This window comes from Bombina bombina, chromosome 4 (assembly GCF_027579735.1).
Source record: "Bombina bombina isolate aBomBom1 chromosome 4, aBomBom1.pri, whole genome shotgun sequence".
Classification (NCBI taxonomy): Eukaryota; Metazoa; Chordata; class Amphibia; order Anura; family Bombinatoridae; genus Bombina; species Bombina bombina.
In genome coordinates this window covers 713318799-713332612 of record NC_069502.1, presented here as the reverse complement: position 1 = coordinate 713332612, position 13814 = coordinate 713318799, and the positions used below count along the sequence as shown (strand labels likewise).

Genomic DNA, 13814 nt, shown 5'->3' with positions numbered 1-13814 from the left:
CAACACACTCCGGTGTCATTTTAAAATAACAAACTTTTGATTGAAGAAATAAACTAAGTATAAAAACACCACAGACCTCTCACAACGTCCTATCTATTAAGTTGCAAGAGAATGACTGAATATGACATGTGAGGGGAGGAGCTATGTAGCAGCTCTGCTTGGGTGATCCTCTTGCAATTTCCTGTTGGGAAGAGAATATATTCCATAAGTAATGGATGATGAATACACTTAACAAGAGAAAAAGCTGTTAAATTTAAAAAGTAAAACTAACACAATACAAATTTTGCCAACAAAAGTGCACTTTTAAATGATTATACAATATTTTTTATGTATTCAGGATTTTTTTTTTTTTTTTAATGTAAATTCATTGAGAGACAATTGCAATATCTTAACACTATATGGACATTAATATTGCTATATATATATATATATATATATATATATATATATATTGCACTCAGGGTGACCAGATCTGGGGGGGGGGGGGGGGAGAGACACTTCGACGACACACAGCCTACCCAAAATTAAAAGGATGAATCAGAATAGGTTTTGATTGTAGCTTTTGAAATAATAGCTGCCACTATTGCTGAAAACAGATAACAATAGATACCAGGCATAATCAACTGTAATTCCTACCAGTTGCAACTGGTGGTTTCTTTTTAAGTTATTTTTTTTAAGTTAGTTAGGAAGAAGAGCATATATGTATGGCCCTTTTTATTCTATATTTTGAAAGGTGTTTTTTCTACCCCTTACACAACCTAAAAAATATTGTGCTAATATAAATAGAATATTCATAACAGATATCACTTCACAATTAAATACACTTCTAGTTATAAACCATAAACTCACAGAGTAATATATTCATATTCCTATTTTTTTCCCTCTCTCTGCTTTTTAAAGGGACAGTTCACCCAAACATTTTCTCCCCTTTAAAGGGACAGTCTACAATAGAATTGTTATTGTTTTAAAAGATAGATAATCCCTTTATTACCCATTCCCCAGTTTTGCATAACCAGCACAGTTATAATAATATACTTTTTACCTCTGTGATTACCTTGTATCTAAAAACCTTCTTTCAGCCCCTGATCACATGACTGTTTATTATCTATTGACTTGCATTTAGCATTGCGTTGTGCTGAATCTTAAATAACCCCCTGTGCCTGAACACAGTGTTATCTATATGGCCCATGTGTACTTTCAGTCTCTGTGTTGAAAAGCAATTTAAAAAGCATGTGATAAGAGGCAGCCCTCAAAGGCTTAGAAATTAACATATGAGCCAACCTATGTTTAGTTTAAACTAAGAATACCAAGAGAAAAAAGCAAATTTGATGATAAAAGTAAATTGGAAAGTTGATTAAAATGACGTCCTACCTGAATAATGAAAGTTTAATTTTTGAATAGACTGTCCTTTTAAATTGTTCCCAATGATCCATTTTACCTGCTAGAGTGTATTAAATTGTTTACAATTAGCTCCTTTACCCCTATTCTGGCATTTGAAATAGCAGATTTATCCTGTGGTATCACCACCTATACTGAAAGTTTCTATAGTGGAGTCTAAGCTATTGTTAAAGGGACAGTCAACACCAGAATTTTTGTTGTTTAAAAAGATAGATAATCCCTTTATTACCCATTCCCCAGTTTTGCAAAACCAACACAGTTATATTAATACACTTTTTACTTCTGTGACTATCTTGTATCTAAGCATCTTCTGACCGCCCCTAATCACATGACTTTTAGTTATTATCTATTGACTTGCATTTTAGCCAATTAGTGCAGTGTCTGCCACTAGCCACGAGAGTGATCACAATGCTATCTATATGGCCTACATGAGCTTGCTCTCCCCTGCTGTGAAAAGTAAATAAAATAGAGGCGGCCTTCAAGGGCTTAGAAATTATCATATGCACCTTCCTAGGTTTGCTTTCAACTAGAATACCAAGAGAACAAAGCAAAATTGTTGATAAAAGTAAATTGGAAAGTTGTTTAAAATTACATGCCCTATTTGAAAAATTAAAGTTTTTTTTGGACTTGACTGTCCCTTTAAGCCTAAGTAAACACAGCCAGAAGAAGAAATGACACTCCAAGTGGGGTGCAGGATAGTTAAGTAATACAATTATAATTTTCAGTTGGTATCTCTAAGTATTGAGCTTTAGTTTTCCAGACAAATATAAGATAAGGAAGCAAGTCTGTGTACATAAAGTGATAACATAATGAGATCTGATATTACCTGAAGCTCAACCCATTGTAATAGGCTGTGGTTTAAAAGCACAAAACCAGCTACTTTATATACACAAATAAACCTGAAAATGCAATTTCTCATAAATGTTATACTCTGCAGCTGGTATAACAAGTCATTGAAAATAAATTAATATAAAAACAATTTTACAGTGTATTGTCCCTTTAACTCTCTCCCTCTAATGTTCAACAGCTCTCTGATGTTCAATTGCCATAAAATAAGTAAAACAGTCCTGATAAAAAAGGGACATCCCTTCTGGGGACAAAGTGTAAAAAAAAAAAACCAGGACAATCTTGTTTACAATGTAATGTCTGGTCAATACTATGGGGATGATTTTTCAAGCTGCTATGGACAGGGGCGCATATACGTGGCCCTGTCCGCCGCAGCTCGCCTCGGAATTCAGTATTGCACACGAGCGCTATTTTGTGCTTGCATACAATCCCGCCCTGATGACCACTGCTTGTTAAAGGGACAGTTTACTCAAAAAATGTCTCCCCTTTAATTTGTTCCCAATGATCCACTTTACCTACTGGAGTGTATTAAATTGTTTACAAGTAGCTCCTTTACCCTTGTATTGGCATTTGAAATTGTTGATTTAGCATGTGGTATCCCCACCTATTCTGAAAGTTTGTGGCTGCGCGTTCCAGCTATAGATAAGCTTTGTAAACACAGCCAGCAGAAGAAATGACACTCCCAGTCAGTTATAGCAGAGATAAGGTAATACAATGTTGATTTTCCATTGTTCTCTCAAAGTACTGGTGATTGTTTTAAGGACAGATATAAGATAAAGAAGCAGGTATATGTGCACAATGTGATACAGTAATGAGATCTGATTATACCTACAAGCTCAACCCATTTTATTAGGCTGTGGCTTCAAAACACAAAATCAGAGCTTTAATATACACAAATAAGCCTTAAAAAGCTAATTTTCATACATTTTTTACTCTGCAGTTGGTAAAAAAAGCAATTGTAAACACATTAAGGGAAAAACTATTTTACAGTATACTGTCCCTTTAAATACGGCATGCATGTTCTCTTGTAAAAAACCTGCAATCGGGGGTTGAAAGGCTTGCAAAGTCTTTGATAAGTCTGGTGTTGACTGTTTGTGACCGTTCTGCTTTTAAGACTTACTGTGAAATTCATGTATTAATAAACCCTTGTATATCCTGGTTCTGTCACCTCCTGCTATAAAAAAAATTTTTTGCAGCCTCTGTACCTAAGGGTTTACGCACACTGTCTGTTCATCCGAAGTAACTCAAGGATCCATAAAGATCGTTCTTCCAAGGAGTGTCATCTACAACCATACTTCTAGGGCTTGACACATACTTCACAAGTTTGCGGTGGAATCATGTGAGTGTGCTTCATTTCTTTATTCGAGGATAAAAAGTATGAAACTTATTGCACTAGGTGCACCTCCTGTGCGCTTGTCTTTTCTCTGTTCTATAGACTACCAGTGGAGGACCCTCTCCTGAAGAAGCGAATCTGTGTATGGATTGAGTTGCACACCGTGGGGAATCATTGGAAATGTGCCAAGGGATACATACTAGACATTCTCTCCCATGGACTACCCTTATCTGTATTTACCAATTGCATCTAGATCAGATACTCATATCTCGTATCAAGTGGAGGTGTAGAGATCTGGTTAGTGCTGGATCTGCATGCAGGCTTTATTGGAGATCACTGCTCTGCTCACAGCGTCTGTGTCAGCAAGTCACGTGACTTGACCGCTACTGGGAAAAAAACAACTCAATATACTGACAAATATGGCCACCTGGACCCCACTGCCGCCTTTATATTTACCTCTGGCGTCCTAGTTTTGATCGCCTAAGCGCCCCTCACCACTTCCTTTAGCAACTAGCCAAGTGCAGCTGAATCCTTCCCAGGCACTCTAACAAAGAACTACAGGCTCCAGAATGCCCCATGGCTAGGGAGGGTGTGGCTGGTTATCTTATTGTTTGATTGACAGATTCTCACTTCTATACTTTCACTTTTGAAACTGCTGGTTTCCTGCTTCACAAATATCTTGGATGGTAATGTGAGATCCTGCCAAACAATAAAACAGAATCTTACAGTTCCTTATAAGCTTATATATCCCATAATTATTTATTAATTCTAGAGCCTTCTTTTTGTAGAAGGTGTACAGGATTTTTTTTCTGTTTTCTGCTTATGCTGTAGCATGGTAAAATGTTTTGTAATGCTGGTCTGTTATTTTGAAGCTAAAGGCAATAAAAAAAGTGGGAGTTTATTTGTGTCCATATTTAACCCCTTAAGGACAAGGCCATTTTTCAATTTCTTTCCCTTAAGGACCAGGGCTATTTTTACATTTCTGCGGTGTTTGTGTTTAGCTGTAATTTTCCTCTTACTCATTTACTGTACCCACACATATTATATACCGTTTTTCTCGCCATTAAATGGACTTTCTAAAGAAACTTGTTTTCATCATATCTTATAATTTACCATAAAATGTTTTATAAAATAGGATGAAAAAAATGGAGAAAAAAAAAACACACGTTTTCTAACTTTGACCCCCAAAATCTGTTGTACATCTACAACCACCAAAAAACACTCATGCTAAATAGTTTAAAAATTTTGTCCTGAGTTTAGAAATACCCAATCTTTACATGTTCTTTGCTTTTTTTGTAAATTATAGGGCAATAAGTACAAGTAGCACTTTGCTATTTCCAAACCATTTTTTTTTCAAAATTAGCGATAGTTACATTGGGACACTGATATCTTTCAGGAATCCCTGAATATCCCTTGACATGTATATATTTTTTTTTTATTAGACATCCCAAAGTATTGATCTAGGCCCATTTTGGTCTATTTCATGCCACCAAATGCGATCAAAAATAAAATTGTTCACTTTTTCACAAATATTAGGTTTCTCACTGAAATTATTTACAAACAACTTGTGCAATTATGGCACAAATGGTTGTAAATGCTTCTCTGGGATCCCCTTTGTTTAGAAATATCAGACATATATGGCTTTGGTATTGCTTTTTGGTGATTAGAAGGCCGCTAAATGCCGCTGCGCACCACATTTGTATTAGGCCCAGCAGCGAAGGGGTTAATTAGGTAGCTTGTAGGGTTAATTTTAGCTTTAGGGTAGTGTAGTAGACAACCCAAAGTATTGATCTAGGCCTATTTTGATATATTTCATGCCACCATTTCACCGCCAAATGCGATCAAATAAAAAAAATTGTTCACTTTTTCACTAACTTTGGGTTTCTCACTGAAATTATTTACAAGCAGCTTGTGCTATTATGGCACAAATGGTTGTAAATGCTTCTCTGGGATCCCCTTTGTTCAGAAATAGCAGAAATATATGGCTTTGGCATTGCTTTTTGGTAATTAGAAAGCCGCTAAATGACGCTGCGCACCAAACTTGTATTATGCCCAGCAGTGACAGGGTTAATTAGGTAGCTTGTAGGCAGCTTGAAGGGTTAATTTTAGCTTTAATGTAGAAATCAGCCTCCCATCTGACACATCCCACCCCCTGATCCCTCCCAAACAGCTCTCTTCCCTCCCCCACAATTGTCCCTGCCATCTTAAGTACTGGCAGAAAGTCTGCCAGTACTAAAATAAAAGTTTTATTTTGTTTTTTTTATTATTTAAAAAAAATAATAATCATATTCTGCTGTGTAGGATCCCCCCCTTAGCCCCCAACATGCCTGACCCCCCCCCCAGAGCTCTCTAACCCCACCCCCCACTAACTATTAGTCACCATTTTGGGTACTGGCAGCTGTCTGCCAGTACCCACTTTGCAAAATAACTTTATTTATTTTTTTGAAACCTAACATTTTCTGTAGTGTAGCTGCCCCCCTCCATACCCTACACCCTCCCCCTCCCAGATCACCCCTCCTCTGCACCCACCACCCTCTCCCAGCAAAAAACAAAACTCCACAATTGCCTTAGATCGCAAGTGCACGCGCCTCACCTCCAGCGCGCGCTCCCGCTCGCACCCAGCATATAGAACACTCGGAAGGAAGTTCCCCAGTGATGGGCCGCCCACCCACCTCCCTCCCTGCAATGGCTCCCACCCACCAACGATCGGAACCATCACTGGCCGATGCAGAGAGGGCCACAGAGTGGCTCTCTCTGCATCGGTGTGTCTAAAAAGGTATTGCAGTGATGCCTCAATATCGAGGCATCACTGCAATACCTTGAAAGCGGCTGGAAGCGATCAGGATCGCTTCCAGCCGCTTGAAACCCTTAACGACGTACAGGGTATGTTGCTGGTCTTTAAAGACCAGCTTGTGTAAGACGTACCCTGTACGACATGCGTCGTTAAGGGGTTAATAAAAAATAATAATAAAAAAAACTGTGTAAAAATGTCATTTTGCAGCAATGAAAAACAAGGTTCATTTGTTCATTTTTATTTAATTAAACTTAGTTGGATTATACATACTGTGATGTGTGTTTATTTTATACTGTTTATAATACTGTTTAGCATCCATAGTATTCATTTCAAAGCTTTAATTATAATGTATTAGGAGTTACTTATGTCAATTTTGAGAGGGGGCTGGAACCTAACTCCCTCACTTCCCATTGACTTACATTATAAACTGGGTTTCAATTTACACTGGTTTTCTATTTACAACCATTCCTTCCAGAACCTAACCCGTGCTGCCATCGATCAACAGCTAACTCCCAGTAGTGCATTGACACTTCTGAGCCTACATAGGTATGCTTTCAACAAAGGATGTCAAGAGAATGCAGCAAATTAGATTATACTTCGGTTTCCCTATTATAAACAGGCCTGCAGTATAGCTTCTAGATGGCAATCACTGTTTGAATTGACGTGCAAGAGACATCTGGGTGACCAAAAAAAAAAAAAAAAAAAACAAGTCTGTCATCAGATACACTTCTAATGTTACATGTTTAGTCTGTGAAGAGTCAGTCTACTTAAAAATCCCTATTGTACAATCTATATATAGGTTTTATTTAAACCCAAAAGAAAAAAAAAAACTAGATTTTGTAAACCTTAACCTACTTTTTTTTAAACTTTTTTATTAGTATTTAGCTAGTGTGATGCTTTAGAAGAAAAATCCTCACTGCATATTTCTTTCAATAATTAAAAAGGACATAAATACCCCAAAAAATTATTTCATGATTTAGGTAGAAGATACCATTTTAAACCACTTTCCAGTGTAAGTCTATTGCCAAATAGGTTTCATTCTCTTGGTATCATTTGTTGAAGGAGCAGAAATACATTACTAGTTTCTAACTGAAGACATGGATGAGCCAATGACAATCGGTATATATATGCAGCCACCAATCAGCCGCTAGAACCTAGGTTCTTTGCCGCTCCTGAGCTTTTCTAGATAAACCTTTCAGCAAAGGATAACAAAAGAAGAAAACAAATTAAATAATAGAAGTAAATTGAAAAGTTGTTTAAAATTGTATGTTCTGTCTAAATCATGAATGTCTAATTATGACTTTACTGTCCCTTTAATCGTTTATGATCTCAATCACAGGCCTTACTTGCAGTATCATTATGGTATGCGGTGCATATACTTTTAACCAGATTGAACAGCAGGAAGTTCAGTGTTGTCAACACCAGTTTTATAAAGTAATTTTTCCTGGAGCCCCACTTAAAAATTATAATTAAACATGTACCCCTGTATCCAGATGAGGATACATCAGATAGGCTATGGGAACCAAGCATATTTGTGTATGCTCCAGTCACTGAAATTATCTTTATCTGGAGCACAAGAAAGGTGTTCCAAGAGTGCCACTTTGACTTTGTGTTTAACAATTTTGAAGGAGTTAAACACATAGTAAAAATAGGATAATATATTTAAACATATAATGCTCTAATGAAAAGGTTTCAGCAGGGGATGCTCAGGAAAAGAGGTACATTTGATTTGCAAAAATGTTTCCTGTAAGAAAGGTTTTGCAGTTACCGCTATTGAGCATACTATTGTATCCGCTGAGCATACTGTAGGATGTGCAGGTGTTCAATCCTTTCTCATGCACATCTCAAATGGAGATGACATCTGGCAAAGCGTCATAGCCGGCACTTGGAGCACGTGCATCATTTGTCTAGCCTCGTAGTTTGTTTCATGTAATTTCCCATTTTAAGATTCATTCAATTTAAAAGGGATAAGAAACCAATTTTTTTCTTTCATGATTCAGATAGAGCATGCAATTTTAAGCAACTTTTTAATTTATTCCTATTATCAATTTGTCTTCTTTCTCTTGGTATCTTTATTTTAAAATCAGGACTGTAAGCTTAGGAGCCGCCCATTTTTGGTTTAGCACCTGGATAGTGCTTGCTGACTGGTGTTTAAATATCCGTGTGATCTGTGCGAGTAGGGTGTTAGGCTTTTTTTCCCCACTTTTTTTGCTCCATCGACTTCTACGGGGGGGGAATAGGTTATAGAGCGTGCGACATGCTAAGTTCGGCTTTTTTACACTAGTTGGGTTAACACAAACAAAAACTGTTTACTTTCAACTTGTAATACGAGCGCTACCGGATGCGCGCAAAAAGCTTACTTCTAGCACAGTAAACATCCGAACAGGAGCGTTAAATAACACTCCACTTGTAATCTGGCCCATATAGGAATATAAAAAGGGACATGAAACCCAAAATGTTTCTTTCATGATTTAAGTAGAACATACAATTTCATAAAACTTTACTTCTATTATCAAATGTATTTCATTTCCTTGGTATTGTTTGCTTTTCAGCAAAGGATAACAAGAGAAGGAAGCAAATTAAATAATAGAAGTAAATTGGAAAGTTGTTTAAAAATTGTATGTTCTACCTAAATCATGATTGTCTAATGATGACTTTACTGTCCCTTTCAGCTATTTATCTGTGAAATTTTAAAATGTACCTAACAATTTTATGGTTAGATATTTCATACCTACTTATTTTCTGCATAAATTGAAAAATGTCCAAAGTGGCAAAAAATACATTTTAGCTTCCGATTTTCAATTACATTGTTATTGAACTATATAGAGCTCCTAATGTTTTATATTTTTGGATAGTGAACCGATACTAACGTGATAAAAATGTGTGTGTGAGATATAATGACTTACGTGTTGCTATTTACTACGTAAACCATAAAAAGTGACACAAACATATTTTTTTTTTGCATTTCATTTGGCGGAGTTTCCTATATTGGGGTACGTCTGCAAACTAAGTTAAAATGTATTTACAACAACTGCAACAAGTGTAAAAACACTGAAAACAATTCTCACACAAGGCAGTGAAATGGCTCCGCATTCTGCAACCCAAATTTTTTCTTTTGTGATTCAGATAGAGCATATCATTTTAAACTACTTTCCAATTTACCTGTATTACCAAATTTGCTTTAGTCTCTAGGTATCCTTAGCTGAAGGATCAGCAATGCACTACTGGTAACTAAACACATAAGGTGAGCCATTGACAAGAGGCATATATGTACAGTAACTAAGAAGCTAGCTCCCAGTAATGCATTGCTGATCCTAAGCCTACCAAAAGAACAAAGCAAATAAGGTAACAGAAATAAATTGAAAAGTTGTTTAAAAATGTATGCACTTTCTGAATCATGAATAAAAAATGTTCCCCTAGATTCAACGTGTTTAACTTATATATCGAATCAGCCTCTTTGGCCAATAGAGATTATTCACGATCACCCCCTCTCCTCAACTTTTCCCATGCCATAAAAATAAAAGTTTTAGTATTTATTATGAAATATTTAGTGATGGAGTTGTCACCTGTAATCAATGATAGATGTTCTGTTACCCTCTCTCTTACCAGACACTATGGGGCCGAGTTATCATGGCCCGAAAGGGGCCAAAGACCGCTGCTCCTTAACTCGTCCGCCGCCTCTGAGGCTGCGGACATCAATCCGCCTGATCGCATACGATCGAGATGATGGACACCACCTGCTAGCGGGCGATTGGCCGTGGATCTGCAGGGGGTGGCATTGCTCAAGTAGTGCTTGTGCAATGATAAATGCCGACAGCGTATGCTGTCAGCATTTATCGATGTCTGGCAGACATGATCGCTACAGCGGATCATGTCCGCCAGACACTTGATAAATCGTCCCCTAAGTTTAAACCATTGGTTTTCAAACCTGCCTCAGGCCTCCCCAACAGGTCAGGTTTTCAGAATTACCTTGGATGAGAGCAGGTAAAATAACCATTTACTAATCAGCTGAATGTTTCACCTGTGCTCCAGTTCAGATATCCTCAAAATGTGGCCTGTTAGGGAGGTTTGAGGCCAGGTTTGTAAACCAGTGGTTTAAAACAAATCAATTAGTCTTACATCTTATACAGTATATACCTGTGTATTACCTCAGAATGACTATTTTAAGGTTACCAAATAAACCATTGACTCACTAAGAGTTTCATCACATTTTAAATGAATGAATTCTGTAGTATATCACATGACTTCTTTATATTCAAGTAAAAAAATCATTTTGATTCACTGACATTTTGTTTTCTACCTCACATTAATTCCTGTGCCTGTTAGGTTTTGTAATTTTACTACTAACTTTTTTGCTAAATAACTGAAAAATATTGTAAAAGAGCATAGCTTCCTAAATTCAATTTTGTCTCCAAGTTATTAGGATTACCTTGAATGGAAAAAAGGTTAGATAACCACAACTACAGAGCGGCTGACAATATCACCTGTTTTATATTTCTAATACCCTGAAAATCTGTCCTGTCAGTGTCATTAAGGCTGGAGTTAGAAAAACCTGGTGTAGCTGAAATAATATGTATAGGTATAACCATATATTTTTAAAATAATAGAGAAGACTGTTTCAATTATGTGACTATATCTTTTTTTGTTACCAGATGTTGATAATGCCTCTGTGATATACAAATTAAGTGAGCTTGGTAAAATGATTTATTGTGAACTATAACAACTGTTTGCAACCAGTTTAAAAAATATATGGGCATGAATCACTAATAAAACAGTGCTAAACAACACAATGGTTATTATTAGTACCATCATAGTAAACAAATACATATGTGGTCAGGAGTGACAAATATCTCTCATACACTCATATACACAGGACTATGCCTCCCTAGTTAACACAACAGTAAAGTGATCCCTATATGACTTTCAGATACTGATCCAAATAAAAAAGCCCTGTCTAGACTGCCCATAATTCTATTTAAAGGAACACTCTAACACAAAATTCAAATTTAGACTCTTTAGAGCAGATCATTTGTGTGTTAGTGAACCTGTCACAACACATTGCATCACCTGTGCGGGACACAGTGATTGGCAGCTACTTGCATATGCCGCTTCAAATTGCAACTCCTGAGCAGAAAGTGTTGCGGCTCTGAAGAGAGACTTGAGGTCATTTTTACTTTAGTGACCCTTTTTAACTAAATGTTTTGCCCCACATTGCAACTCTCCTGCAGAACATGGCAAATGAGCCAATTAGAAACAGCTGTTGCATGACAGCTACCTGCATATGTCACTCCTTATTGGCTCACATGCAGTTTTATCCTCAAGTCTTGCTATGTGTTGCTGCTCCCAAATGGGACTTTTGTTGTGTGTTAAAGCCTTTGCAGGTGTTAAACACATGATTATAAAGGGACAATGTATGCAAAAAACAAAAACACATGTACTAACAAATTAGAGCAGGTTTAACTGATTTGTTGGCCAGGCATATGTACATTCCAATTTTTTTTTATTATTATTTTACTGCATTTGTAACTACCACATCTGCTGGAAGGCTATGTCATGTACCAATGACAAGCAATCAGTTTTAAATGTCAATAAAAGCCTAAGTAACAAATAAATGATATAGGCTATATAAGGTGTTATATATATATATATAATATATACTGTAGTATATGATGCAGGTTTCCCCTCCCTTGTGTAGTAGTACTTACTGAGAGTGGCTACTGTACCCGACTCAAACAGCAAGCAGTCCTCTCTGTTGCGGGACTCCAGCAGGACACTGTAGCAGGCAGGGTCCTGTTTCACATGCACCTTCAGCCCTTTGCTGAGAGCCATGGTTAGGGTAAGAACAAACGCATGTCCCGTAAGAAATGTCAGCTAAGGGGCAAGGAAGGAGGCTGCTAGTGACATCCAAAGGGGCACTCGTCCCAAAACAAATTCATCTTCACATCCAAAACAGGTTTTGTACCTTGCTTTTGTTGATTACACAATTCACATATTGCAACCGTGATCCATCCAGATTATAAATGCAGAATACTCCACTCCAAGAATTCTTTTGACTTTAAACAGATCCCTGTCCAAACGGTGATTGTCCAAATGATTTGTTATGGAATTGATGAATCCACTTTCTAACCACATGCAAATGACACGTCCTCACTGTAATCCAGATTCTGCTTCATCACCTGCAGCCCTTTCATTGGTGAAACAATCTAAAGATTAAAATAAGAATAAAGCCAACTCTGATCCTTTAACTGTATCCCCCCCAATGTGTTAAACTGACACCACAGCCTGTGTAAAACAGCTCCTGATCCAGACCTATATTCTTTTGGGTGTGGACAAGATTCCTAGATCTAGTTAAATATTAGGTTCCGCGCTTCTAATCCATTCCAATCCTAAACACTCTCTGGTACCGCCCTCCCCAAACTGTCACAGTACTCACATAGCTATATCTTGTTGTTTCCCTGCAGCAGATGTCAAAAGAAAACTTCTGCAGTTTCACTAGATTTTCTCTGTGTAAAGTTTGCTGACCCCATTTATATCCATTATTTTTTTAGCTGTGTTTACAATTCCATATGTTGTCATGTGCCTCAGACTGTAATCAGGTTATCTTTCCTCTGCTTCTCTGTCGGATCCGTTTATCTCTTTTCTTTTTCTGACTAGGGTGAAAGACTTGCAGCAACGTCCTCTTATGCCTGCAGGGAGTTAACTTTTCTCCCTTCCTTAGTTAGTGCCCTAACTCCTCCTTGTTGGATGAGAAGGTGAAGTTGTTTTGTCTCCCTCTAGTGGACATTAAAATTAATTGCATGATATATAAAGCTTTTATTCCCCAAATGTATTATTTATGGAGGTTTTTCTTGGAAGCTTACATAAAAAATGTCTTAGAACACATAACTTGCTAAATGATCTGAATTACATTTCAGTTTTTCACTTTAGGAAAACAGTACAGTATATTAAAAGGAGAAGACACCTTGTACTTCTTCGTGGTGATAAATATTACTACCATGATGCAAAAGGAATACTGCATAAGGACATAACATGATGAATTAACACTGCATTACATTTTAAAATAATGTTAAAGTTGTTGTTTTTTGCCTGTATTTTACATAAAGCAGACAATTTTTCTTTCATGATTCAGATAGAGAATACATTTTAAACCAAATTCTACTTTACTTCTATTATCTAATTTGCTTCATTCTCTTGGTAATCCTTTATTGAAAAAAGCAGCAATGAATTACTGTGAGCTAGCTGAATGCATTGGGTGTATGTGCAAGCCTTGAAAAAAAGGACTTCAGTAAAAACTCCATCTTTTATTGAAAATATTAAAAATCTCTTAATAGCAGATCATGTTCAGTAAAAACACTTCATGAAACCTTCGGGTGGGTCTTACATGCTTCGGCTTGGCTTAGCCTCATAGGCAATAATACCCCCCAAAAAAAATCACTTATTTAT

The 13814-nt window shown here is 36.9% G+C and overlaps 1 protein-coding gene across 1 annotated transcript in view; it reads right to left on the bottom strand.

Annotated features, from left to right (window-relative positions):
• SYNJ2 (synaptojanin 2) overlaps positions 1-13072 on the bottom strand; it is a 621954-nt gene extending 608882 nt beyond the window's left edge. Inside the window, exon 1 of the mRNA XM_053710913.1 lies at positions 12077-13072. Within this exon, the coding sequence (XP_053566888.1) occupies positions 12077-12200 (124 nt within the window). The 5' untranslated portion in view covers positions 12201-13072. The remainder of the gene's footprint in view (positions 1-12076) is intronic.
• Positions 13073-13814: the final 742 nt, after the last annotated feature.